We start from the raw sequence: 27116 nt of genomic DNA, 5'->3' as shown, positions 1-27116 counted from the left end.
GTAAATAATTGTTCATTTAACTAGTATACTTGCTCACTTTGTGAATTTAAGTATCGCATTTAAGTTGAACACTTCTAATTTACACCGAATAAAATATGATGTCAAAATAGAAAAAAAAGTCAGCCCAAAAAGACATGAAATCTAATCCCAACTTAATATCAGTAACATTCCTCAAGATACTTGTTTTATTATATGGCCTTGAAACACGATTTTACGACACCACTTTGTATACTTACATGTAGTTCTATATAATATCTTTTACTGTTTTAGGCAAAATAAGACGGAGTTTAAATTAAATAACCTCTGTGCCTTATTTCCAAAAACAAAAAAAAAGTATATATAACAAAAAGAAATAAGAATGAAAAATTGGAAGTCGTTGTGTGTGCTCAATATATACAACAGACTAACTATAAAAAAAAGAGAATGAAATCATTACAAATTAAGGTCAAAAGCCTTAACATAAACGACACATGTACATTTGCTTTATATATCTTGTTATCAATATATGTTGGAAAAAAAAATGAAATAAAACGAAAATATATGTAACTCGGTGTGCCGAATCTTTATAATCTTTCTAAAACAAACAAAAAAAGAAAAAATAAAAACAAAGAAAAGACTCGATTTTTTTTTCTTATATAGATAAGCATGGATTACATATCTTTATAGGCCTCTTTGTCAATAGATTTATAAATAACCGTCTACTTAAACGGCTTTTTCAAATCCCTGCGCATGAACTTGAATTATAAAAGACTTTAAAAGATATGAGTAAATTATTATTTTCAAGTTTCTCAGGAGCTTAAGATTACAGTAGTAACTTTCATTGTTGTCATTATAAGACTACATTATCCCAGGTTTGATTGTGAGGGAAAATCAAAGGATTACTTATTATAACTACGTCAAATGAAAAAAGAGTAATAATGCTTTTTTTTAGAAGTGGTTCCTGATTGGTTTATCACTAGCATATAAATATAGAACAATAAGATGTATCTTTTGTACAGGAATTCTGTACAATACAATTTATTTAACTTACTGCTTTGAAAAAGCCCTATTTATCAGGGGCTGATAGCTTTTTACAATCTTAAACATCTAAAGACTGTAGAAATTGTTTTTACATTCTTGATAAACTGTTTTTGATATCTACCAACTAGTTAAATCACGCTACAACTCTCTCTCTAACTATGCATGTATGTACACGTATAAAACAGTATTTCACCTATTTGGCATCACTTTTCTGTATGAAATTCATCTGTCTTTGTCCATTGTTAAAATTAAATGAGTGCTTTTTAATGTGAAAATTTTCGTTTATTTGCAGATTTGAAAAAATCTTTCCTGTGTTAAAAGAAAAAAAAAAAAAAGAAATAATAAATTCTCATAGTAAAATGAGAAAAAGAATAGAAAAGAAAATCAAAAATAGAAAACGATTTTTTTCAAGGATAGATTGGTTTTTGACACTTTTATCATAAACATTTTAATATTATAAATGCAAAGATAGCAAAGATAGCAAAGATAGCAAAGATAGCAATAACGATACCCACACTAACATTTATACTTACAACTATCAACAAATCAAAATCACCATGGAAAATCTTTCTCAGATAGTACAGGGTGATGCTAATAATTTTTTAATAGAATCTACAGATAAAAATAGTGATGCAATGAATAAGTCTAGACCATTTATATGCCATGTTTGTACAAGGGCCTTTATTCGCCAAGAACATTTAAAGAGACATATGAGGTCTCATACCAATGAAAAACCGTTTCTTTGTATCTTTTGTGGTAGATGTTTTGCAAGAAGAGACCTTGTCCTTAGACACCAACAGAAATTACACGCCACTCTAATAGGAACTTCTGAACATCATTATTTATTAAGCAAATACCATAATGATGAAAATATTATGGATAAAATCGAACCGACAAGACATGTCATTAAGATTGAAGGTAATAAACAACCAATTTTACCTACGCCTGCAAATCCTATGGCTAAGTCACAATCACAATTAAGAAAAGCAGCTAAATTAGCAGAGAAGGAAGCAAAAAAAATGGATAAACTACAGAAGAAACAAGCTAAATTAAACAGTAAAAGGGGCAGAAAAAGAAATTTATCACATAAAGTTTTTGAATCAACTTCCAACTCAAATCTACATTTGGATGTTCCAAATAACCAATATACAGATCAGTCACCAAATAGTGACATATCACCCAGCAGTGAGAATCTTGACAATGACTTTACTGTTTCGATGCCAAATAACAATTACAAAAAATCACAATCACAAGTGAGACAAAGACATGCATCGTTTTCTGCAACTAGTGCATTTTGCTACAAGGCACAAAATGAACTTCCTACGGGGAAACAATTGCAAGATGACCTTGCACTTATGAGTGGAATACCTCATCAAGTTGGATTCTCAACCCCACAAATGACTGCCAGTGATTTGGTTGATAAAGCTCATGAAAATGGTATCGAGAACATTCCATTTTTTACACTGAACAATGACGATAATAAAAATACAGTAAATTTTAAAGATATATTTTTTCAAAATAGTATCTCGAACAAACAGTCTAGTGAAATTGGAACATACGACGATACAACAAAAAACTCATACTCCAAAAATCAAATAAAACATTCTCGTGATGAAAATTTAGCAGCATTTGATAATGTACCATTTTTAGCTGATTTCCTAACTATATCTTCTTCTGCTGGTGGTGTTGGTGGGTTTTTAAATAATCAAATCAAAAGAAACAATAATGTTACTAACCTTAACAACAATATGGACCAAAATAACAAGAATAATTTATCAATCAATCTGGATAACCAATTTAATAGTTTAAATTTTGAAACAAATACAGTCAATAATTTAGAGTACTTCCAATACGATGATAAGCATTTAAGTTATTATACCACTGACACAGAAACATCGTCTACAAGCAATACTTCGTCAAGAGATGAATCACAAATTTCTATAGACAGTCAGATTATATCAAATTCTACCACACCATCTATTCATCAAAACAATAAGACTAGTAATAATAAAGATAATTTTGACTTATGCCAATGTAATCAAACTACACAAGCTCCTAATTTAATTAATGAATACCAATACCCAAACAATAGAAACAATACGCAAGACTTGAGTACACTATCGACTACAGCAGAGAAAGTTTTGTCTAAATTTATAACACATGTACCAGTTGAATCCGACTTTTTAGATCATATAGATTCTCAACATTTTAACGATATTGGATTCGCTAATATACATGATCATGTGTATCCAATGAAAATCCGTGAAGATATTGAACATATGCCAAAAGACATTTCAAACGTCCCCACATCATTATCTACAGAATCGCTGTTCCATTTCAATAATAATAGTAATACAAAGAGTAACACACCTTCTGGATATAAAGCTTCACCAGATTTGAGTAATTCACTTTTTTCTAGATTACCTTCAGAACAATATGATAACACTAACATACCCAATTTTATAGAGAATAGTACATCAATAAACCAAGCATTTGATAAAGGGTTATCAGTACCTCATGATCAAGCGGTAACATCTCTTGATTCAATGAATGAAAGAAATAACAACAACATACTCAAACCAATAGTAAAAGATAATTTTAAGCAAGATCCAATTATTCAACAACCAGTTTCTTATTTAGATTCTAAACAAAATATCACTAACCAATCTAACAACTATACTAATAAATCTAATCCAAATTCTATTGTAAGCGAATCTGATGACAATCGGCTTACAATTGATTTTTCACCATCTTATATTCCAAAGCACTACCAAAATTTTACACCTGTTCAATCTAATAGTCAAACGCCTCCTAAACCCAACTCTCAATCTATTTCTCAGAATCAGTCCCCTGACTCATCGTTACGAGTGTTTAATACTCCTGCAAATTCACAGTCTCAATATACAGAAACGAACTTAGATCATCAACTGGACTTTGTGAACTTATTTCAATCAAGACAAGTTGATCTTTATAATAATCATCACAGTTTTTCCAATTTTGCCAGCGTATTTTCATTAAATAACTTGAAGGATTCTTTTCCAAATGAAACCATTAATTATGAAAAATTTATCAATAATACTAATTTTGATGACAAAACATACCGTGTAGTTCTATTTTCAGACAAATATCGTGACGAGATTATACGTTTGAATAATTTAAAGCCAAATCAATTTCCAACAACAGAAGAATTGAATTCATATGTTAATTTATATCAAGATGAATTTCATAAATTTTCTCCTTTCATTCATCTACACAGTATTATTCCAACCAAAGAAAACTATCCACTACTATTATGTATTGCAATGATAGGCGCCTTGTATTCATTTCATTCTATTCATTCAGTTTTATTATCAAATCTTGCATGGTTTCAAATTAGAAATTTATTAGAAAAACAACAACACAATTATGCAGCAACTCCATTATGGAGCATTCAAGCAATTATTTTATTAACCTTCGTTGGCATTTTTAGTAATGATATTAATGTGACTAGAAGTATGAAAATTCAGTTAGCTACTATAGCGGAGCTGATTAAAGCAACAAGGTTGAACAAACCATTAGAATATTTGGTAAAACCTCCAATTGACAGCGACCGCTCCTTACCATGCTTAGGTAATCCAAAAGCACTACAAGAATTAAGGGATCACTATCATTCAAAAGATCAGCTGGAAAAATCATTTCAATATTTTATCGAAGCCCAAACAAGAATTAGAACATGCCATGTTGCTCTAATCCTTTCAAACTTTTTTACTTCATTGACAGGATTGGAAGGAATTTTTCATTCTATTGATCTGAAGTGTGGGTTACCGTGCTATAAAGAAATATTATTTCATTCTCCAAATTATCGAGTCTGGACACAAAATTTGGATAAATTTCATATTGAATTAGATTCTAAATTTTCATTAATTGAGTTATCTAATGGTAATGGGACTTATGAGAGCTGTCTAATGTATCTGTGTAGTGGAGCTGAATTTTATTCGATGAATTCCAAGATATCTTTCAAAACGCTACTTTCATTACTTATTTCTATTCATGAAAAGATATCTATTGAGAGAACTGTTTATCGAGAAATTATCAAAGGTAATCAACATTCAACTGAACATGATTCACTATTCAGGTGGAAAAATAATTCTAATCCAATCATTTCATCCATGCTAGCTCGTTGGGAAAATTTATACATGAAAGCTGGTGGTATATTCAAGCCTAGTCGTGATAATATTGAAACAATCAATGCATTTCCTTCATTAAGATTAATTGTTCCACTCTATCATTTCGCAAAAATGCGCCAAAATATTTATATTGGACCAATAATGAAGCAAATATGGAGACAGGATTGGGATGGTATGAATGCACGAATGTCTGAGTTATGTTTAGAATGGGGCATGTTGCGTGATGCTTGTGAGCATGCATTTTACATTATAGAATTCTGGATAGATATAGTTTCCATTTTGGAATTTGACCCAAAACAAGTTACTATCTCTACTCCAGTGTTTTCTATCAGTTGCATGGTGTCCTCTGTATTAATTTTATCAGAATATTTATGGGTGATGGAATCAAAATCTCAAGTTAATAAAGATGGTATTATATCTGGTACCTTAGATGTTACAGATAAACTTTTATGGATCAAATTATATCATTTAATGGAACGTATTGATGATCATTTAAAACATAAAGGTGTTCAGCTATTTAGTCACTTGAATTTAAGAAATGTGGATATTGAAAATGTTCCAATGGCAGAAATAAGAAAAATGATAGGTACTGCAAGTCTATCACAGACTATATTACAGATTGGTATTGATATGTTGGGCACTTGTCCGGTATGGTCTGTAGGTGTTTTATTTGCGCAAGCATTACAAATTCGTTCCTTCCTTTTAAAAAAAAGAATATCTTGACCATGTTCGTAAATCACATAGTTATTCTGCTTTAAACTAAGGAAACTTACTTGTTGTTAATATTTTAACATTTTCTATATATATATATTTTCGGATGTCTCTACATATATGTAATAAAATTATAGATCGAATCCTAGTACATATGTTGAAGTATTAATATGCCGATCAAATCGCAGAGTCTTATTCAATCATGTAAAACATAATGTGTGTATAACTTTTCTTAATATCATTATTGTATCTTGTTTTATTATATATGTGTTTTTTTTCATATTGTTTTATTGTTATAATACCGAGATTGAAAACAAAATTTTAGCGATGAGCTTATTATAAAGCAAAACTCTCTACTACATGAATAATTAAACTATATTACAAAAAAATATTTATTTTGACCAAATACTTCTTTGTAGCTAAATAAGCTCCAATACGCTTATAATCATCGAAAAGAAAGCAAAAGCAATGAGTATCAAGGCAAATATGGTTACAACTAGTAAACTTACAGGGAGAGAGCTTTTCCATAAAATAGGACAACCAAAAAAAATTTTAGCTCCAATGGTGGATCATTCAGAATTAGCATGGCGTATTTTATCTCGTAAATATGGTGCTACATTGACATACACACCTATGTTGCATGCACGCTTGTTTGCTACAAGTGAAAAATATAGGAAAGATATGTGGGGATCTCTGGATGGTGACAGTAAAGTGGACAGACCGTTGGTGGTTCAGATCTGTGGAAACGATCCAGAATATGTGTTAAAAACTGCACTTTTGATTCAAGATAAATGTGATGCTATAGATTTGAACTTAGGTTGTCCTCAAGGTATAGCCAAAAAAGGGCATTATGGTGCGTTTTTGATGGATGAATGGGATTTGATTCATAAAATTATTAAAACTTTACATGAAAATTTGAGTATACCGGTAACTGCTAAAATTAGAATATTTCCAGAACCTGAAAAAACTTTAGATTATGCTAGGATGGTACTTAATGCAGGGGCTCAAATTTTAACTGTTCATGGTAGGTTAAGAGAACAAAAGGGTCAAAAAACAGGTCTTGCAGATTGGTCAATTATAAGATATTTAAGGGACAATTTACCGAAAGATACTGTTATATTTGCTAACGGTAATATCCTATATCCTGAAGATATATCACGTTGTTTAAAAGCAACACTATCTGATGGTGTAATGAGTGCTGAAGGGAATTTGTATAACCCTGCTATCTTTAATGTAGACAATTGTGAAGATAAAGAAAAGGCTTTTCCAAGAGTTGATAAGATCTTAAGAGAATACTTTGAAATAGTGAAAAAAGTTGCTAGTGAGTCACCAGCTTCTAGAAGAGCGTTTAAATCACACGTATTTAAAATATTAAGACCATTTTTGGCACATCATACTGATATTAGAAGTGTAGTTGCTTCAATGGATGGAAAATCTACATTAGATGACTGGGAAACTAAGGTTATTAAACCTGTAGAAAATATAGTGTCCGAGTTATGTACTAAAGAGAAAGATAAAGATATAATAGAGACCGGACCTTTACAATCTTGGGGTGGTTCATATAAGACAGTGTCATATTGGAGGTGTCAACCATATTTCCGTGCTGTTAACGGTGTTACGGGCGATAAAAGACAACAACAACAGGAACATGAGAAAGAAGATAGGAATGAAAGTGCATCAGTTAAAAAAAGAAAAGTAATGGAACTCTCTTCGTGAAGTTCAAATCTATGTATGTATATATATACGCATCTATGTGTGTATTATACCTGTGTATACGGATGTATCTATAATACCATAAAATAATTAAAGAAAAAAAAATACTAAAGAAAATTAGTAGAAGGCAAACAAAATAGAAATTAATATCAGTATATATTCTGTGCTTGCGAGCTGCAGAAACAAGACAAAGAACAAATAAAAGACTGTAATAATATATAAACCTTAAATACTAAAGATATTTCCAAATGAATAGATCTGAACCAAATTTTGAGTCTGCCACTATAGACCAGTCTTCTAATGTAATTAACACACTTGAACCATGTAAATATATTACTAAACCAATGGAAAAACCAACAAAGAAATTACAAGAACTTATCGATTCATTGAAGTTAATAAAACATCCAGAAGGTGGTTATTATAGAGAAACGGATAGGTCTCCATACACCACCTTAAATAAAGATGGAAATACAAGAAACTACTCCACCTTGATTTATTATTTATTGACACCAGATTCACCTCGGGGTAGATTTCATTATAATGAAAATCGTATTATTCATACATTACATAAGGGACGTGGACAATATGTATTAATTTATCCAGATGGACGTGTGTACTCTTTTAAAGTTGGTTATAATGTAGCTGATGGTGAATTAAGCCAATGGGTTGTACCCGGCGGTGTTTACAAAGCAAGCTTTGTACTAGAGAATGATGAATTGGATGATGGATTATTGATTAGTGAGGTGGTGGTTCCAGGATTTGACTTCCAAGATCATCATTTTTTAAAAGGTGGATTAAGTAAATTGACTGCTCTTTGTAACGATGATAAAGAGATGGCTGAAAAATTAAGTTTCTTACTATGAATAAAAGAAAAAATTCAAACTAGATGTTACGGTGAAAAACAACAACCCATTGAAGTGACAACTCTATCGTTGAAAATGCACCATCACCTTTTTCTCTCTCTCTTCCTCTTTATATATATATATTTATAATATACCCTCAACAATAAATAAATCGGTTCAATTTATCAGCAAAATACAGGCAACTCAAAAGAAGAAGCAAATTTGAAAAGAAAAAAAAAGCAAATAAAATAACACAAAAACAAGAATTAAAGTAATAAAAATAGAAATAAAAAGAAGAAGGAATAAGAATTCTGTTCCTTCATTCTCCATTAAAATATTTACTAATATGTATTTATATAAGTTCACTTATACGTTGGATACATACCTGTATATACATTGCTATCTGCTAGGGGTTTAAATATATAAACTCAATATCACATTAGCAATTTCCCTATTGATTGCTGAAAAGAAAACAAAAAAGGAGAAATAATAAAAACAATGTTCAAATCTATTTCTATGAATCGTCGTCTTTTCTCTACTAATGTCGTTAGTATGGCCAAAAAAGTGTATTTTGAACCAGCTGTTAATGGAACCAAGATCGGTAGAATTGAATTTACTCTATATGATGAAATTGTTCCAAAGACGGCCGAAAATTTCAGGGCCTTATGTACTGGTGAAAAGGGTCATGGTTATAAAGGTACCGCTTTCCACCGTGTTATCCCACAATTTATGATTCAAGGTGGTGACACTGATCATATGAGAGGTTTCGGTGGTAAGTCTATCTATGGTGCTAAATTTCCAGATGAAAATTTTGTCAAGAAACATACTAGACCAGGTCTATTGTCCATGGCTAATGCTGGTCCAAATACTAATGGTTCTCAATTCTTTATCACTACTGTCCCATGCCCATGGTTAGACGGCAAACATGTTGTTTTCGGTGAAGTTAGTAAAGGTATGGATATTGTTAAACAAATTGAATCACACGGATCTTCATCTGGTCAACCAAAAGCTGATATTGTTATTGAATCCTGTGGTGAAATTACAGATTAAGTAAGTAAAGATAAGTGGAAAAAATAAAAGAAAGGAAGAAAGGAAGAGTATTAAGATAAAATGGTTTTTTTACTGATAATCTAACTTCTTTTCTTTATATATTCTTTTATATTGTATATATACAAAAAAATATATTCTCTATGCCACAACATAACAAATTTTTAATTTAATGTAAATAGTATCGATCATAAATAATAATTATAATAATAATTGAAATACATGCTTTTAATGTTGGATTACAAATATTTACTAAAATATGAAAAGTTATGTGTAGTTTTTAATAACTATAGATTCTTATTTAGTTACTGCGACCTTGCATATTCAATTTTACAGAACACAAGTGAATGCCAGGACACTTTTACTTTGTCTTTCTGAAAAATACTATAATAAGAGAATAAAAAGCAAAAAAAATAAAAATAATCAAAAACTTCATATCAATCTATTCCAAGATCCAATAATACTTTTTAAGTCAACGGTATGCTTAGAATATTCAATTAAAATAAAGATCTTATTATTAGGTTCTTATATAGTATGTAAAAAAAAAATCCATGGTCATTAAATTCTAAAACACATTCAACTAAGCATAGTCACGATCAGGCCTAAATATATCTATAAATTTTGTAAAATTTCTAATTTGTGTTATGGTTCCCCTTTAATTTTCACAAAACAATGCATAGAAAGGTAAGACTAACCTTAGTATGTAAATAGTTTTCATAAAAAAAACTAGTAATCCCAACCATAGTTTCCTCAAATAATATTCCCCAGGCTCGAAGATTTTCTGTATCCTTTACCTTCGAGAGATCTAAGATTGAGAAGATGATAATAATAGTAATAACAATAATCTCATACAGTTCTGTTTTCCCTGCTTTTTTTTCCTTTTCTTTTTCTTTTTTTATTTTTATTGTTATTTTTATTTTTCTTTTTTTTTTTTTTGATTTATTCACTAAAAGATAAAAAATTTGAATGAAAAAAAATTATAGGAGGTGGAAATAACATGGAGTTAAAACAAGATAAACTAAAAAAAAAAAACTTGAAGAAAGAAACAGTTCAAAGAAATATTGAAGTTAAAACAAAGGTTTCAAACATACACAATATATAATACTTTTTAAGCTAGCAACAAAGATCTTTAACTAACGTCAATAAGGTGAAAAAAAAAATAAACAAATTAGGAAATAAATCAAGAATGAGTTTAGAAGATACTTTAGCCAACTTATCGATCTATGATGCCAAGAAATATTTTCGTAAAGCACAAAATGCTGTTTTTAACTTGACAGAAATGGAAGGCAAGGTTAGAGAGGCTACAAATAATGAGCCATGGGGTGCTTCATCCACATTAATGGAACAGATTGCACAAGGGACATTTAATTTCCGTGAAAGAGAAGAAATCATCGGGATGATCTTTAAAAGGTTTACTGAAAAGACAGGCAGTGAATGGAGACAGATTTACAAAGCCTTACAATTATTGGAGTATTTGGTTAAACATGGTTCAGAGAAATTTATCGACGATGTCAGAAGCAGTCTCAGGATTGTGAAGATGTTAGAAGATTTTCATTATATAGATTCGCAAGGTAGAGACCAAGGAATTAACGTAAGAAACAGAGCCAAGGCTATGGTATTATTATTACAAGACGACAACCAATTGAGAGTGGAGAGGAAGAAGGCAAGAGAGACAGCTAACAAATATAAAGGAGTAGTTGGCGGTGGTGGTGCTAACGCTATGAATCCTAGAGCAGGTTTTTCGAAATCTACATCACGTGGTATTAGTGTTAGTGCAGATTTTGACAGTGATGATGATGACGGTGACCAACCACCTAAATGTTTACCTAAATTAGATAACGTGGATAAATATGAGAAGTTTACTTTCAAAGATGAAGAGCCATTACAATCACAACCAGCAAATAATAATCAATCTAATTCTGTAAATGATAATAATGGAGTTAGCAATAAAATGGATATTGGAGGCAATAATAGCAATGAGGAAAGTGATGATGATGATGATGATGACGACGATGATTTTACAGAATTTCAAACTGCTGAACCAGTAATTAATACTACTGCTAATAATAATAATAACAACAACAATAACAATACATTGGAATCTTTGAACTTTAATGCTCCGATGACAACAAATGCAACAAATTATAACTCTATGGTAAACTCGCTGAATAGTGGTGTTGTACCAGCTATTCAACAGATTTCACAACAACAAAATAAAGCAAATGACCCATTTAGTTCATTATTCAATGCAGCTAAAGAGACCAAAAATGATATAATTACCCCTAACTCTACCAGTAATGCAAATGATATCTCTAAATTAGTGAATACTACCTCTACTACTACTACGAGTACTACTACTACTAATGATAACTTGTTAACTAACAACGGCAACAATAATGATAGTTACAATGATAACGATAATGATGATTTATTTGGTGATTTAGAGACAGCCCAACCTTCTGTCCAGAAAACCACAATTTCTTCAAATAATAATCAACAAAACACAGTATCTGAAGAGATTGATTTATTAAGCTTTTAAATATATCTGATTAAAATTCAACAGTAGAAAAAACTACTGCATTTTTTCATTATACATATATGCATGTATATGTATATATATATATATATAATATTAGCATTTTAATAAGATATGTCATGAATATATAGAAAGAAAGAAAAAACAAACAAACTGTCAACAATCAAAAGAAAAGGAAGCAAGTAAATTATGAATAGATAAGTTAGTGCGCATATATATATATATATATATACAAATATGTACAGATAATAAATAAATAAAAAGTAAAAAAAAGATATTTGAATAAATTTAATGTTACTATATTCTATTCTATTCTATTCTATTCGATATGTTGGATCATGAATATTTTTCTTTTCAGTAGTATCTATTTTATCACATTTGTGATCAGACTCTGAATTCACGGTATGAGCAGGACACGGAAGTATAGAACCAAGTGCTACACTTGAAAAAGCTACTAGAAAAGTACCTAGGTATAGATTATTCATCAGCCTATTTCTTGTAACAGCTCGCATTATGTAATGAAATTAAATTAAATAAAATTAAATGAAATTAAATGAAATTAAATGAAATTATTATTATTACTATGATATGTGCAGGTAACCACAGAAGTATATGAATAAAAATAGATGAATGGAATAAAATAAAATGGCTGGGATCTAAAACAGCAAATCAAAAAGTGTGCGAAATATGATCAAAGGAATATAAATAATAATGACAGTTAAGTGACAGAGGCAACGGAGACAGAGGTGGCAGAGAAGAAAAAGAGAACACTAAGAATATTATAAGAGCCAGACTCAGACTGCCAGACACATGAACCGTTAGAAAAATAAATAAATAACAAAGATAGGAGTAGGAGGAATAAGAATAACTCTGTGCAAAATAATCTTTATCCAAAATTCCAGAATAAATAGTAATAACTGGTTAAGGTAATACTTAATCATGTCAAGAAGAAGACACATTGTAAACTAGATGAGAATCACTTGTTATCTGCGCAAAAGAAAATAAAGAAAACACACATACACTAATACACACACACACACACAAACACAGCCTATACCATCATTAACAAAAAGCTATTTCTTCTTCAAAAACCTACACACAACATCTATAAAAAGACAAAGCGATCTTTCCTTCCCTCAAGCAAATCCTCCCTCCCGTCCCCCTTCCACTGCCAAAAAAAAACAGTAAGCGAAAATAAAAAGACAAAAAATCTTTGCTCTTTACTTTTTTGTCTTTTTATTTTCGACAGCTTCTTATTTCCATTATCGCCCGTTTCAGGGAACACAATACAAAAAAATACAAAAAAATACAAAACCATATTTGTTTCTATTGTTCCTGCAACAATACCCTGGTCTTTCTTCTTGTCTTTGTTTTTCTTCCGTCTGCATAATAAAAACAATTAATAAAAAAAGGGGAGAGGGAGAAAATGTTGGTAATTTTGTTGCAAAAACAAAAGAACAAAAACAAAAGAACAAAGCTTACACACCCAAACACCCTTGCGCGATCTGGTTCGAGACGACTTGTTTTTTTCTTTTTTTATTTAGCTTTTTTTAAAAAACTCACAAAAATCTAAAGCAATCAAAGGCTAAATGACACTATAAGCTGTTATTTTAAAAAAGCCAATTGCTATTATATAGTTAAAATACTGAAGATGTAGGATAAAAAAGAAGAAGAAGAAAAAGAAATATATATATAAACAAAAAAATAAATAAATAGAATTTGTTAGCAAATAAAGTAAACGTGGGATCTCTAGCAGAAAAAAAAAGACTTTCTACTATCAATACAGAAATATTTAAATAAATTATGCGTTATAGGAATATCCCTATTGATTTATTAAGAGTGTTTTTCTCAGTAGAGTCCTTGGATGCTCGAATTAAGCCACAACAAAGAAAAAATAAATTAATATCTGGTAGTAGTAGTAATAATAATACTACTAGTACTGCTACTAGTACTGCAACTACTTCTACTACAATTCATAATGTAAGATGGAATACATACGAGTTCAAGTTTTATTATCTAGCTTTCATTATTGTAATACCTATGATGTTTGTAACTGCCATGAATGCAAGTACAGAGAAGAACATTGCTAACTATTATAAATTTGAAAGATTGTTATCTAACGGTTGGTTGTTTGGACGCAAAGTAGATAATAGTGATGCCCAGTATAGATTCTTTAGAGATAACTTCCCTTTGCTTATCACATTAATCTTATCCCATGTTTTATTCAAAAGATTCGTTTTAATGATAATAGGCATCTCAAAGTTAAAGTTCGACATGTTTTTTGGCCTGTTTTTCCTTTTCGTCGCCCACGGATTCAATTCATTAAGAATCTTAGCCCATATGATGGTAATGTATTCTATTGTCCATCTATTGAAAAGAAAAAGACATTGGACCACTTGTCTAACTTGGGTCTATGGTATCTCAACTCTATTTATTAATGACAAATACAGGAATCTACCATTTGGTTCTCTTTTACCCTTTCTGAAACCAATTGACCAACTAAAATTTAATGGAATCATTGAACGTTGGGATGTTTTCTTTAATTTCACTCTATTAAGACTGATTAGTTATAATTTGGATTATTTGGAACGGTGGGATAACCAATTTAAAACTTTGAAAAAAACTGATATCGGTATAGGTAATGATAACGATAGTTTAATCCAAGAAGATCTATCTTTACAAAAGTCTAGTCGTTTGAATTCTGCTGATATCTCCTTGCCCACTATCTTAGAAGATGGTAACAAACTTCAAGATCATATGGATAGCACTACTCATACCGAAAATACTAATAGAAACCACAGTATTCACGGTGAAAACAACGAAATGAATGAGAAAATCAATAATGCTAAAAGTATTACCACTAATGGTTCTGCTTATGATAATTACTATGATATCGAATTGTTAACTAATGAAAGGGCAAGATTGGTGGCTCCTCATCATATTCAAGAATACTCAATAAATAACTTTATTGCATATGTGCTATATACTCCGTTATACATTGCAGGTCCTATTATTACCTTTAACGATTACGTCTATCAGTCTAAAAATACTCTACCATCAATTAATAGAATTAGGATAGGTAAATACTTGATTAGACTCATCCTTACAATCTTGGTCATGGAATTCATCTTACATTTCACTTATGTGGTAGCCGTATCCAAGACAAAGGCATGGGAAGGCGATTCACCCTTCCAAATATCGATGATTGGTCTATTCAATTTGAATATAATTTATTTGAAATTGTTAATTCCTTGGAGATTGTTCAGACTATGGGGGTTATTAGATGGTATTGATACACCAGAGAATATGATCCGACTAGTGGATAACAACTACAGTGCATTAGCATTTTGGAGAGCATGGCATCGCTCCTATAACAAGTGGGTAGTTCGTTACATATATATCCCATTGGGCGGATCTAAAAACCGTATACTGACTTCATTAGCTGTATTTTCCTTTGTTGCTATATGGCATGACATCGAATTAAAATTATTATTTTGGGGCTGGTTAATAGTTTTGTTTTTAATTCCTGAGATTGTAGCTACCGAGGTATTTCAACCTTACAGACAAGAATGGTGGTATAGACACATGTGTGCATCGGGTGCTGTGGTAAATATTTGGATGATGATGATAGCTAATCTCTTCGGCTTTTGTTTAGGCCCAGATGGGACAAAAGCTCTATTATGGGATATGTTCTCTACTAGTAATGGTTTATCTTTCTTTGTGATTGCCAGTGGATGCATATTTATTGCTGTACAGATAATGTTTGAAATACGTGAAGAAGAGAAAAGAAATGGAATCTTTTTAAAATGTTAGATAAATATATATATGCATATATTACATCGCTATTTGTTTTATTAGTTCAGAACGTTCTAGTTTCTATGATTATATATTTTTAAACATAATTAAACGTCTTCTTTTTTATTCAATCTTTGAGATAAGATCTACACTTCAATACACTATCTAAACTTCTTAGCGAATCTCTTTAGTTAATTGCCCGAATCCATAGATCAATAATAAGACATTCCATACACTAATGCTGGAGTATATATTATTATTCTGTAGAGATCGACGACTTCATGAAAAACAAATTGCACCAACAAGAGAAGAAAATGATAAGCCCCGCAATCTAAATTTTCTTTTTCTTTTGTACAACCGAAAATACTGCGATGAGTAAGAACCAAAAAATAAAAAAAAAAAAAACTTATCCACATGAGTCACGGTCTAAAGTATACTTGCTTGAAGGGAAAATATTGGATAAAAATAGACGCATATTTATGCACAATCCACACACACGCATTTGTATATAAGCTCAGAAGTAAAAAACAAAGTTATACTTCAGATAAAAAAAACAACAAGCAAGTGCTTATTTAGATAATATATTAAATTAGCTAGCCAATTAACTGTGTTGCAAATCATTTTGTGTCATCTCAATCCATTGTACATATTGACATAATGCTCAACCATCAGTTAAGAATAATAACTAGATGGCAATGTTTTATATATAATACACGTTATTATTCTATATCCAGAAATGTAGAGATTAAGTCTGTGACCCAGTTAAGACCTCGTATAAAGGCTTCCTTTGTTAGTTCTCCAAACTCTAAATTACAATCCATGATCTGGCAAAACCCTTTACAAAATGTTTTAATTACAAAAAAACCTTTCACTTTAGGAACACGTGAAGCAATGGTGAAATTCATTACTCACTTACATGACTCTTATCCTCAAGTTAATGTTATTGTAAATCCAGAAGTGGCAGAAGAAATTTCCGAGGATTTCTTACAGACTATTAATAATGATCCTAATAGACCACATGTTTTATATACGGGTACACAACAGGAAATCATTCAAAAGACTGATCTATTAGTGACATTGGGTGGTGATGGGACCATCTTACATAGTGTTTCAAAGTTCGAAAATCATCAAGTACCACCTGTATTAGCCTTTTCCTTAGGGACTTTAGGTTTCTTGTTACCATTTGATTTTGAGGAATATAAAAGTATATTTAACAAGGTTATAAGTTCTAGAGCTAAATGCTTACACAGGACAAGATTAGAATGTTATATTGTGAAACGTAATAAGAATAAGAATATTGATGATAACAATGACGACACTAAGACAGATAAGAATAATTTTCAATCTGGTAACATAATTCGCAGGGCTATGAATGATATTTTTATTCATAGAGGCAATGCACCACATTTGGCAAACTTAGATATTTATATTGATGGAGCCTTTTTGACAAGGACTATGGCTGATGGTGTTATAGTATCTACTCCCACAGGTTCCACAGCGTATTCGTTATCTGCAGGAGGGTCTATTGTATCTCCTTTAGTCCCTGGAATCCTTTTAACCCCCATTTGTCCAAGATCGTTATCATTCAGACCCTTATTGCTACCACATTCTTCTCATATAAAGATTGTTGTTGGATCTAAGATGAATCAACTTAATAATGATATTGTAATAAATATGTCAGTTGATGGATTCCGTCAAGAGAATCTACATCTAGGTGATGAAATTCATATTATTAATGAAGTTGGGACTATTTACATAGAAGGAACACAAATTCCACCGTATTATAAGGATAAACAAAGTGGATTGGACAACATTAAAAGTAACAATAATAATACAGAGAGCGTAAAAGATTCACAGTTGAATCATAGACTAAATTCAGGTATATATTGTATAGCTAAGACTGAAAACGACTGGACAAAGGGCATCAATGAATTGTTAGGTTTCAATTCCAGCTTTAGGTTCACCCGTCGCCTTCAAGATAATTGAACTTATGAAAAAGAAATGACAAAAAGTATATAAACAAAAAGTAACGTACCACTATATATACTTGCTTGCTGCAATATCTCGTATGTAATGTATCCACTCTAAATTAATTAAAAAGAAAACAAGAAAAAAAATAAAAACAAATAATCTACACGTTTAAAAAGAAAACTGTATTAACGATCCTTGCAATGATTCCCATTCGGAGGCACGAAGGCTGATCCTTAGATCTCCAATAGATGGAGACAACAGATGAACCATTGCACCCAAGATCGATAATTGGGTTTTAGTCTCCTGTCCAAGTCGCATTATGCAAACTGAAATTTACTTAAAAGTGAATTTAAATCAACTTCAAATTTGGTAGCACTTTATCTCCATGGTCATGGGCCAAGGACGCCCCGGAGGGGTCCAACCTCAATAAAGACACTGTTATGCACTACAAATGGCAGTGAAAAATGCGTTGCCTTTTTTACAGCTAAAAGAGGAATGGTATAAAAGAACGATCAGAAGGCGAAAGGAAGGTTTAGTCACGACAGGACGTAAATGAAAAGAAGAATCAGAGTACTCGTTGTTTGCCTTTTTATATATTATGAAAATAAAAAACTGTCTTGCAAAGAAAAAACAAAATGAAAAAAAAAAAAAGAAAATGCAAACTGTAGATTTTTTTTATGAAAAAACTTACCCGAAGGAATAACAAAATTTAGGAAGGGTTTATTATATAAGTTGGCCTCTTTTAAAAGAGATGACTCCTGTGAATAAATGAAATACACAAAGTTGCCTAATGCGATAACAAAATTAGAATGTAATAACCAATATAAAGAAATATATATATCCATTGAATTATAAAAAAAATAATGAAAAGACCAAAATTCTAAATACTTTACATATTCTCTTATACCATTATATTGTTATTACTGTTAATATTATTTTATAAATGTAACTGCAATAACGGTTAAATATAATGTATAGAAAATATTTAGTTTAATCTTAAATATTATAGGGGATACAAAAAGAGAAAAAGTCACAAAAAAAAAAAAAAAAAAACAAGAAATAGAAACAAAGAATAATCAAAGCAAAATAAAAAAAAATAAAAATCTATTAACAGGTCTAAAACACTGTTGATCAATAACTAAGAAACAATTACTGAGAAGGATTAAAAACGTTAAATAGCCATGAAAACCATGAACAGAATTCCCTCAACAATCTACGCAAAATATTTTGATATCCTTCAGTGGCACTGTTAGGCACCGTTAAATCATGGTTTTCTACATCTACGTATTTTTCTAAATCACTATTGTCAGAGTGAATAGATTCTTCTGATGTAGTTTTTGCAATAGGATTTTCCAGCATAATTTCAGAGTCCAGCTCTTTATTGTTTTTAGAGTGGTAAACATGTTCATCTTCATGCTTTGATTGGGCATCAGATATATTTTCAGTCATTACCTCTTGAAATGAAGAGGGCATTTGAAGAACTTGTTCATTTTCGGACACAATTTGCATATTTGCTTCTACAGGCAATATATGTGCTCCTAAATTTGAACAAGTGTTTAGAGAGTATTTATTAGTAAAAATTATTAAATCTTCTTGTTTCTCTCCCTGAAATTGTTCAGATGAGTTTAATTTAGAGTTATTATCAGAATATTCCTCAACTATATCATTGTTTTCCGACTTTTCATTCTTTCTACTACTTGATTCAGACTCTATAATAGACTCGTCTAAAATATTAGGCATGTCTTTATTTTCTTGCTTATTTTCTTTATTATTAATGGTAGACGCATAACTACTTACAGCTGTTTTGGTAGTTTCTGAATGTTGTAATGCATCGGAAATAACATCAAAATCTTTTATAAAACTGTTTTGTAACTGTGCTTTTCTGTCCTTTAGGGAAGGTGCAGGTGATCCGGGACCTTCATCTAGAATTTCAGATTCAGAATCAGTTGCAGCTTTCTGAATATTTTCTCCTTGCATTTTTTCTTTAACTGAGGCAACATCTCCATCCTTTTCTACTTCTTTTTCCCTATACCTTACAACTTCAACATTATTAATATTGTTATGTTCATCAGGTTCGGTTGCGTAATCTGATGTAGTGAACCAATTATTGTAGTCATCAATAAACTTGAAATGAACTAAAAGCTCACCGTTATTATTTAACTTTTTACAATTTCTTAACTTAGAGTCCTCAATAGAATAAATCCAAAAAGTTTGTCTACCAACATCTTTCAGCTCCATAGGTTCGATTTGCCAGTCGTTAAAATCACCTGCAATCTTTAAAGATTTAAAATTCAATGCATCACTTCTCCTTTTAATATCAGTGTTGTCCTCATGGTACATTGGATATATAATATTAATCATGTTTTTTTCTTTGTGGTATTAACAATCTCGAAAAAGATCTAGTAATAGTGTCAATTAATTGTTTTCTGTTTTAACTTAGTTAGATTTTTCTTTTATATATCATTGCTATCCCTAATATATATAGGGGATTAGATATCTCTTATTGCATATTTGCTTAACCTTCCGAAATAGTCCTTACTTTTTTTTATTTTTTTAGAAAAAATACTTTGAAATAATCGGAGACGTGGAACATTAGAATATTTTTTAAAACATGAACAGAAAGTATAAGGGATGTCTTCAACTGGAAAGAAAAAAACTTGAAAGGGAAATTTGCAAAGCAACAATAAAAAAGAAGTTCCCCTAGCACACACACATATATATATAATTGGGATAGTGGAGAGGCACATAAAACACAAGAGTAAGTTAAAATAACGCCTTTATCCAGATACTCCACAGACTTAGTTGGACTTATCATAATTTTTCAATTTATTATAATGTTGAAACATGGAACTCTTGACCAGTGAAATAGTGAAATTCACTAGATTTATTGTTATCAATGCAATGATATGATATATTAAACATACAGCACAAATTACAATATAGCGGTAATTTTTCTTCTAATATTTTATTTTCATAGTGATTTGGTGTGTTGCCTTTTAATTATAAAGTAATTATATGCAGCGAAGTCTTTTTTAAGAGATTTGTTGTGGAATATTACCACATCTATCCTTACCGAAGTTTATTTTTAAGTTTTTGAATTCTGGTATCTTCTGTGCCTCCTTGAAAGCACTGATAGCATTAGAGATATTAGTGAAGTTGATAAAGCAACAGCTCTTGTTAGGTAAAAAGTTTATTTGTTCTACTTCACCATATTTGCTGAAAACAGTTCTTAAATTATCTTCAGTAAAAAAAGTTTCAGCATATGGTTTGTGCCAATCAATATTTCCGATGTAGATATTTCTTGATGCCCCTTGACTAACTGCAATACTTATAGAATTTAATAAGGGACCAGAATGCTTACCCCATCCTATTTTACATCGTCTTTTGTGAATAGTAAGACCATGTAATGAAACCATTGCATAAAATTGTGCAGCTGCTGTAGGATCTACAAAAGTTATAAAACAAATGTTCTTGTTCGGTATCAATTTGATATGTTGCAACAGGCCACCACGCACAATATTACAAATGTCCTCAACTTTAGTCATTTTTGATAAATTGCCCAAATATATTGTTCTATTTCCAAGATTATTTATACCACCTGCAGATGTGGCAATAGCAGCCGCAGCTGTAGATTGTTGTATTAGCGTATTTGTGATAAAATTTCTGTCATTTAGCTGTTTTATAGTGTTGGTATCGTCTATATCTAAACCTAAAAATTGTGCAGCATTGTACTGTTGTATTTTAGTAATGTATGAACAACGATCTTTTCCAAAATATACTTTTTTATTATGGTACAAAGAGTTTTGGTTACTAATTGTATCTACGGCATGAATAGCAGATGCGATAGAAGTAAAATATACAAATGCAATCCCCTTTTCTGGTAAATACTTTAAAGATTCAATTGTACCAAATCTTTCAAAATCTTTTCTTAGTTTATTATCATCCCATATTTCCTCGATATTTTCATTGTCTATATGACCGTCAGTACAATTCAAATTGCCAATATATACTGTTCTTGTAGCTCCATCAAACCTAATTCTTTTAGCTACCGTTGAGTCTAACATATTAGTTTTTCCCCAACCAATTTTAATATCATTACCATTAATATTCAATCTTCTCAAAATAGAATCCACGTGAAATAATAATGCAGACTTTTCATCAACAAATGTAATAAATGCACAATTATTATCAGGTAGTATTTTACAATCTTCGACCATTCCAGTGGATACATAATCTAATAATTTCTCGATCGATAAATCCTTTGGAATATTTCCTAAATACACAGTTCTGCTTGGTGCATTAACCAAATTTAATGGATTTGGAGTTGTTATTATTGGTAGTGAAGGATCCATGTATACATTGCTGTCATAAGATATAGCAGTACTATGCCTACCACTATAATGGAAATTTCTTTGATGATAATTTTTGTGTTGTGGAGATAGATTCATTGGGACTTGGAATATTTGTGAATACTGATCTACTGGAGAAATGACTCTTTCTAATTCTGATTCATTCATACTGATATGTGAATATTTCTAAATAAACCAAATAGAGCTTAATGTTTTATTAATACAATAATAAGTATAATGCGATATATACAGACAGATGCTGGAAAAAACGATAAGGATATTTAAAAAACTGAATGAACCTTTTAAGCACAAAATAAAATTAAATAGCTCAATACTCGAGATTTGTAGTTGTGAATTAACACCTTTTTAACTTAAAATTGATATTATATCGACGCACTACAAAATACTCAAGAATATATCTACTTTCTGTAAATATATCAGTAGATGTATCTATTTTAATACTCACAGGCCTAAGCCCAAAATTTTAACCGCCAGCTAAAAATATTTTTGTACATTTGTAGAAAATATTAGTAACTTCATACGAAATCTAATTTTGCAAGATATTTATAAACAAAGATTTCTTAATTTTATGTATATAGTCTCTAAAGGAAAAGATATACATATAAACAAATCAATATATATATATACATCTGTACAGATGTCTTTAAATGCATGTTATTCGCATGTCAAGAAATATAACTAATACCAAAGGGGTAAATATTAAAGTAACTCATAAAATGAATCATATCAGAACTTTAGGGACTACTTCAAGTAGATTGAATCTACTTAGAAATTCATTTAAAATCTTAATAAGATCACAGTATCAATCCTCACTTTTGACATCTCGTTTAAATATATTGAATAGGACATTGCCATCATTACCCTCCTACGTTAATTTTATGGTTTTTTTCAGAGGGTTCAAATCTAAAAGCGCAATTAAAAAATTTTGTAAGGATTGTTACATAGTAAGAAGAAAGGGAAGAGTTTATGTCTATTCTAAGTCAAATGGAAAGCATAAACAACGCCAAGGGTAGAATTACTATTAATGAACAACAATGATAATAATAATGGTATTTTTATGTATGATAATCACAAAATATTCATGTATCCATGTAAATATTAAACATTAAGTAACTCGGTTTTTTTAATACGTAACTATGTATAGCGTGCATCCATATATATAGATTCTATAAGCTAGTATACAATTATTATATTTTCATTCTTATAAGCTCCACACTGATAAACCTACTCCGGCAATTAATGCAACATTCAACCCACCATTCATAGTTAAGATGTCACAACATCCCGTGTCTGCAATAGTTGTGTATTTACAATCATACAACCTCAATGTATTTTTGTTTGATGTATCCCAGACTCGGATGATTTGATCAACAGAAGTAGTCAATAATTTCAGACCATCATTGAACACCTTGCACGAAGTGACGGTCGACGATGCTATGTCAGGAACAACACTCATAGAAACACAAGCTAACTTGCCTGTAGTTTTCTCAATTTCAAATTTTGTAATACCGACACCATTATCATCACCACCTGTGTAGATTTCTAATTGATTATCCTTATTTACATATTTATCGATACATTTGATACCAGATTTGTGGACTTTAATAGAAAGTTCAGGAATAAGATTGACATCTTTTATAGTTGTAAAACCTTCCTGGATACATTTAACGATTTCTGTGACACTGTAGATTACTAGGTAACCATCAGTAGGTGCAAGAACTAAGTAAGAAAAATCATTATAATCAACAAATAAAGTATTAAAAATACAACATGTCTTATATTTCATACATGTTATTAATTTGAACGTATTCGACTTTTTTTGGTAGTACCAAATCTTGACTGCAGAATCTGAGTAAACAGTGTGTAACATAAAATCTTCCTCATTAATAAACTTAACATCAAAATCCATTATTCTTAAATCTGGATTATTACTTGATACAGGCAACGTTTGTTTTACGTAAATATATGGATTAGAATCAAACTCATCATTAATTTCCCATAAAAATAATTCTTCCCTAGCACTGCATGAAATTATAAGTTGGGAATTAATAAATCTTAGCTTTTGTAGACCAGAAACATGTCTTCTTTCCGCCCAATAAGTTTTAATATTTCCTGTAGTGAGATTAACAGAATTTAATCTAATTGTAGTGTCTTCCGAGCCGGTCACAAATAAATGGTCACTATTCTTTCTAGGTGCGAGGCATATACTTAAATCACGAATCTCTCTACCATGTAAACCATCAATTAAAGTTTCTGCTACTACTGGTTTATAGATTTTTCTTAAATATAACTTTGAGGATTTGATATACATCAACATGAAGGAATTGTTACTGGATGTATTATCAAATAACGACGATAACTTCCATTGCCTGTGTGCACCACCACAAACTTCACTAACTATCTCATAGCCTTTTTGTTCATTGTACATATAAAAAAGACTAGATTTAAATCCGTATATTATATAGTCATTTGAGTTGTTGTAATAAGCACCTTCTAAAAACCCTTTTAAAATCTTATTTGAATGTATAATTTCATGCCTAATTTTTTGAGTGCCGGTTAAAGTTAGTGTAATAAAATTATAATATCCATCTCGATTTGTAACCGAAAATAATTGTTTATTATTTTTGCTTTCAATAAGTTTAATGGAAGTTGTAGTATCACCAGGGTTAATTCTCTTAATTAATGTACAAATATAATTTGTATCGTTTGCTTTATTTAAATCAAATATAGCAATAGTACTAAATCTTGAACCAACTAATAAGTAATGATTAAATATTTCAAGACAGGAAGAGGTAAAATTCTCTGGTTTTTTAAAATTGTATTCCTCTTGTATTTGTAGAGAGTTCATATTGAATTTAAGTATTTTGAAACTGTCACGAGGATTAGGAGATTCTAAGGTTAATAAAAAAGTCTCCTGACTTGAGGGTATGATCATACAATTTGTTGTTTTAGATAATCCATCTATATGTAAACTTTCTTTACAAGTAACATAATTTCCATCTTTAGAAAGATTCAAAAGAAGTAAATCACATTTGTTATTTGAAAAAACGACTATATTGTTATCTTTTTGATCTCCTATACTATTTGTAATAGAGTATGACATAAATCTTTCATCAATCTCTAATAGTTTCCATTGTTTAGTTAAATAATAATACAAGAATATTTTTCCATAAGATGTAATACTAACCAATCCAAAGGGTAACCATGTGAAGCCTTTTATAATTTCATCTTTGTTAATGGTAACGTTGAATGTTTTACCAATATCCTTTAAATCAAAAGTTTCGTGTTCATCGCCATATCTATTAGATTGTTGTAAATCAATGAGTTTTAATCTACCATCATTCCCACTAGTAACTGCAATCATTTCATCCTCTTTCACATCTACACTCCAGACATTCTTAATTAGATGTACTTCGAATACATGATTAATAAGTAATTCCACTTTGTTACGTCCAGGATCTAGATTAATGTTCCAGGTTCTGCAAGTACAATCTTCAGAAACACTAATTAATTTAGTATCATCGTGAAAAAATCTCAAATTCCAAATTCTTGCAGTATGACCCCAACCAACAGCCAATTGTTCACCAGTTGTCATATCCCATAGTCTAATTGAACGATCATCAGAACAACTAGCAATCAATTTAGCATTGTTACTAACAGTGACATAAAAAATGGAACCGTCGTGGCCAACTAAATTATGTATCATAGACTCACTATGTAAGTCCCATATCAAAACACCTCCCATCACGGTCCCTGAACATACATATACTGTATCGCTTAACACTCTAATTGACCCAGAATACAAAATTGACCTTTCATTCTTTAAAGTTTTTCTATAAAGAATAGTAGCATTAATATCTAATACTAGAACCAAGTTGTAACAGGTTAACAAATAGATTTGATTATTATTGTAACTAAACTCGCCAGTAATAATCCATTCAGAAGCAAGAAATTCTCTGTCACTTACATTGTCACTAGCCAATAAACTTTTGGTTTCAATTATAAGAACAGATTTACCTCCATATAAAACTATGCTGTTACCATTATTACTAAATGAAAATCCATGAATCTTGTTCTTTTTAAATATTCTTACATGGTGTTTTAATATGTTAGTTTTATAATCAAAAATTTGAAGAAATGGGCCACAAGCAGAATATAATGTTGTTTCTTCGAAAAATTTTACACACAGAGATGGTCCATAATGTGAAATGTCTTTGAGTTCTCCCATATTCAAAAATAACGAAAAATGAAATCCAACAGGGGTTAAAATAATAGGAAGGGAGTATCTCTAAACCTAACTAGAATGGATTGTTGATTAGTTCAATTGATTTAACTTGGAGTAGCCTCGATTTTTACAACTAGAAAAGTTTAATATAAGTCAATGCTTTTTTAAAATTTAAGTGTTTGATAATTTTTTAGTTTTGCGAAAAATAACGACAAAAAAAATTCTAACAAGAAAGAAGGTTCTGTAAAAACAGAAGTTAAATCTTCACTTAATGAAAAAATGAGTATTATACTTTTGTTTGATTAACTTGCCGAATAGATATTTTACGGATAGTAAAACTATTTAAGGGTATACACATAAAGGGAAAATTCTTTTCTATTCATCATTCTTTTATAAGAATATATTCAAATACATAATTAAATAATAATGTAAAAGACTATACATTTAAGGACATTGCACGAGCTAAGATTGTCTACAAATTTTAAATAACTAAAACACACAGTTTCACAAAAAATAAAATAATAAAAAATTAGGATAATATAAGACCGATATCAGTAACTATATAAGGGACCGAAGAATTAAACTAGGGAGTATTGCAGTAATGATATCAATATTTACCAAATATAATCGTACTTTATTATTAGCATCAATATGTACCATTGAAAGGAAAAAGAGGATCTCAAAGATGACTTTTCCTTCCTTTATACAGATAAAACATTT

At 30.4% G+C, this 27116-nt stretch overlaps 12 protein-coding genes across 12 annotated transcripts; 8 read left to right on the top strand and 4 right to left on the bottom strand.

The window, feature by feature from the left end:
- Positions 1-1577: 1577 nt before the first annotated feature.
- On the top strand, positions 1578-5909 carry TDA9 (Tda9p; the record flags this gene model as incomplete). Its single annotated transcript, XM_064857115.1, has 1 exon — positions 1578-5909. The coding sequence occupies one exon, from the start codon at positions 1578-1580 to the stop codon at positions 5907-5909; it is 4332 nt and encodes a 1443-aa protein (XP_064716248.1).
- A 456-nt stretch (positions 5910-6365) lies between these two features.
- On the top strand, positions 6366-7613 carry DUS1 (tRNA dihydrouridine synthase; the record flags this gene model as incomplete). The annotated part of the gene is made up of 1 exon (XM_064857114.1): positions 6366-7613. One exon carries the CDS (start codon positions 6366-6368, stop codon positions 7611-7613), a length of 1248 nt encoding a protein of 415 aa, XP_064716247.1.
- A 245-nt stretch (positions 7614-7858) lies between these two features.
- On the top strand, positions 7859-8473 carry CFF1 (Cff1p; the record flags this gene model as incomplete). Its single annotated transcript, XM_064857113.1, has 1 exon — positions 7859-8473. One exon carries the CDS (start codon positions 7859-7861, stop codon positions 8471-8473), a length of 615 nt encoding a protein of 204 aa, XP_064716246.1.
- A 477-nt stretch (positions 8474-8950) lies between these two features.
- On the top strand, positions 8951-9502 carry CPR3 (peptidylprolyl isomerase CPR3; the record flags this gene model as incomplete). Its single annotated transcript, XM_064857112.1, has 1 exon — positions 8951-9502. The coding sequence occupies one exon, from the start codon at positions 8951-8953 to the stop codon at positions 9500-9502; it is 552 nt and encodes a 183-aa protein (XP_064716245.1).
- Positions 9503-10685: 1183 nt separating this feature from the next.
- ENT3 (Ent3p) lies at positions 10686-12038 on the top strand (the record flags this gene model as incomplete). Its single annotated transcript, XM_064857111.1, has 1 exon — positions 10686-12038. One exon carries the CDS (start codon positions 10686-10688, stop codon positions 12036-12038), a length of 1353 nt encoding a protein of 450 aa, XP_064716244.1.
- Positions 12039-12349: 311 nt separating this feature from the next.
- COA2 (Coa2p) lies at positions 12350-12547 on the bottom strand (the record flags this gene model as incomplete). Its single annotated transcript, XM_064857110.1, has 1 exon — positions 12350-12547. The coding sequence occupies one exon, from the start codon at positions 12545-12547 to the stop codon at positions 12350-12352; it is 198 nt and encodes a 65-aa protein (XP_064716243.1).
- Positions 12548-13838: 1291 nt separating this feature from the next.
- GUP2 (putative O-acyltransferase) lies at positions 13839-15848 on the top strand (the record flags this gene model as incomplete). Its single annotated transcript, XM_064857109.1, has 1 exon — positions 13839-15848. The coding sequence occupies one exon, from the start codon at positions 13839-13841 to the stop codon at positions 15846-15848; it is 2010 nt and encodes a 669-aa protein (XP_064716242.1).
- A 639-nt stretch (positions 15849-16487) lies between these two features.
- POS5 (NADH kinase) lies at positions 16488-17816 on the top strand (the record flags this gene model as incomplete). Its single annotated transcript, XM_064857108.1, has 1 exon — positions 16488-17816. One exon carries the CDS (start codon positions 16488-16490, stop codon positions 17814-17816), a length of 1329 nt encoding a protein of 442 aa, XP_064716241.1.
- A 1134-nt stretch (positions 17817-18950) lies between these two features.
- UIP4 (Uip4p) lies at positions 18951-20162 on the bottom strand (the record flags this gene model as incomplete). Its single annotated transcript, XM_064857107.1, has 1 exon — positions 18951-20162. One exon carries the CDS (start codon positions 20160-20162, stop codon positions 18951-18953), a length of 1212 nt encoding a protein of 403 aa, XP_064716240.1.
- Positions 20163-20833: 671 nt separating this feature from the next.
- On the bottom strand, positions 20834-22318 carry MRN1 (Mrn1p; the record flags this gene model as incomplete). Its single annotated transcript, XM_064857106.1, has 1 exon — positions 20834-22318. The coding sequence occupies one exon, from the start codon at positions 22316-22318 to the stop codon at positions 20834-20836; it is 1485 nt and encodes a 494-aa protein (XP_064716239.1).
- A 500-nt stretch (positions 22319-22818) lies between these two features.
- Positions 22819-23184, top strand: RTC6 (mitochondrial 54S ribosomal protein bL36m RTC6; the record flags this gene model as incomplete). The annotated part of the gene is made up of 1 exon (XM_064857105.1): positions 22819-23184. One exon carries the CDS (start codon positions 22819-22821, stop codon positions 23182-23184), a length of 366 nt encoding a protein of 121 aa, XP_064716238.1.
- A 188-nt stretch (positions 23185-23372) lies between these two features.
- Positions 23373-26399, bottom strand: RTT10 (tRNA (34-2'-O)-methyltransferase regulator RTT10; the record flags this gene model as incomplete). Its single annotated transcript, XM_064857104.1, has 1 exon — positions 23373-26399. The coding sequence occupies one exon, from the start codon at positions 26397-26399 to the stop codon at positions 23373-23375; it is 3027 nt and encodes a 1008-aa protein (XP_064716237.1).
- Positions 26400-27116: the final 717 nt, after the last annotated feature.

Source organism: Arxiozyma heterogenica, assembly GCF_036370985.1.
Source record: "Arxiozyma heterogenica strain weizmannii chromosome Unknown scaffold_11, whole genome shotgun sequence".
Classification (NCBI taxonomy): Eukaryota; Fungi; Ascomycota; class Saccharomycetes; order Saccharomycetales; family Saccharomycetaceae; genus Arxiozyma; species Arxiozyma heterogenica.
The sequence above is the reverse complement of the archived record's forward strand: the minus strand, read 5'-3'. Positions and strand labels throughout refer to the sequence as shown.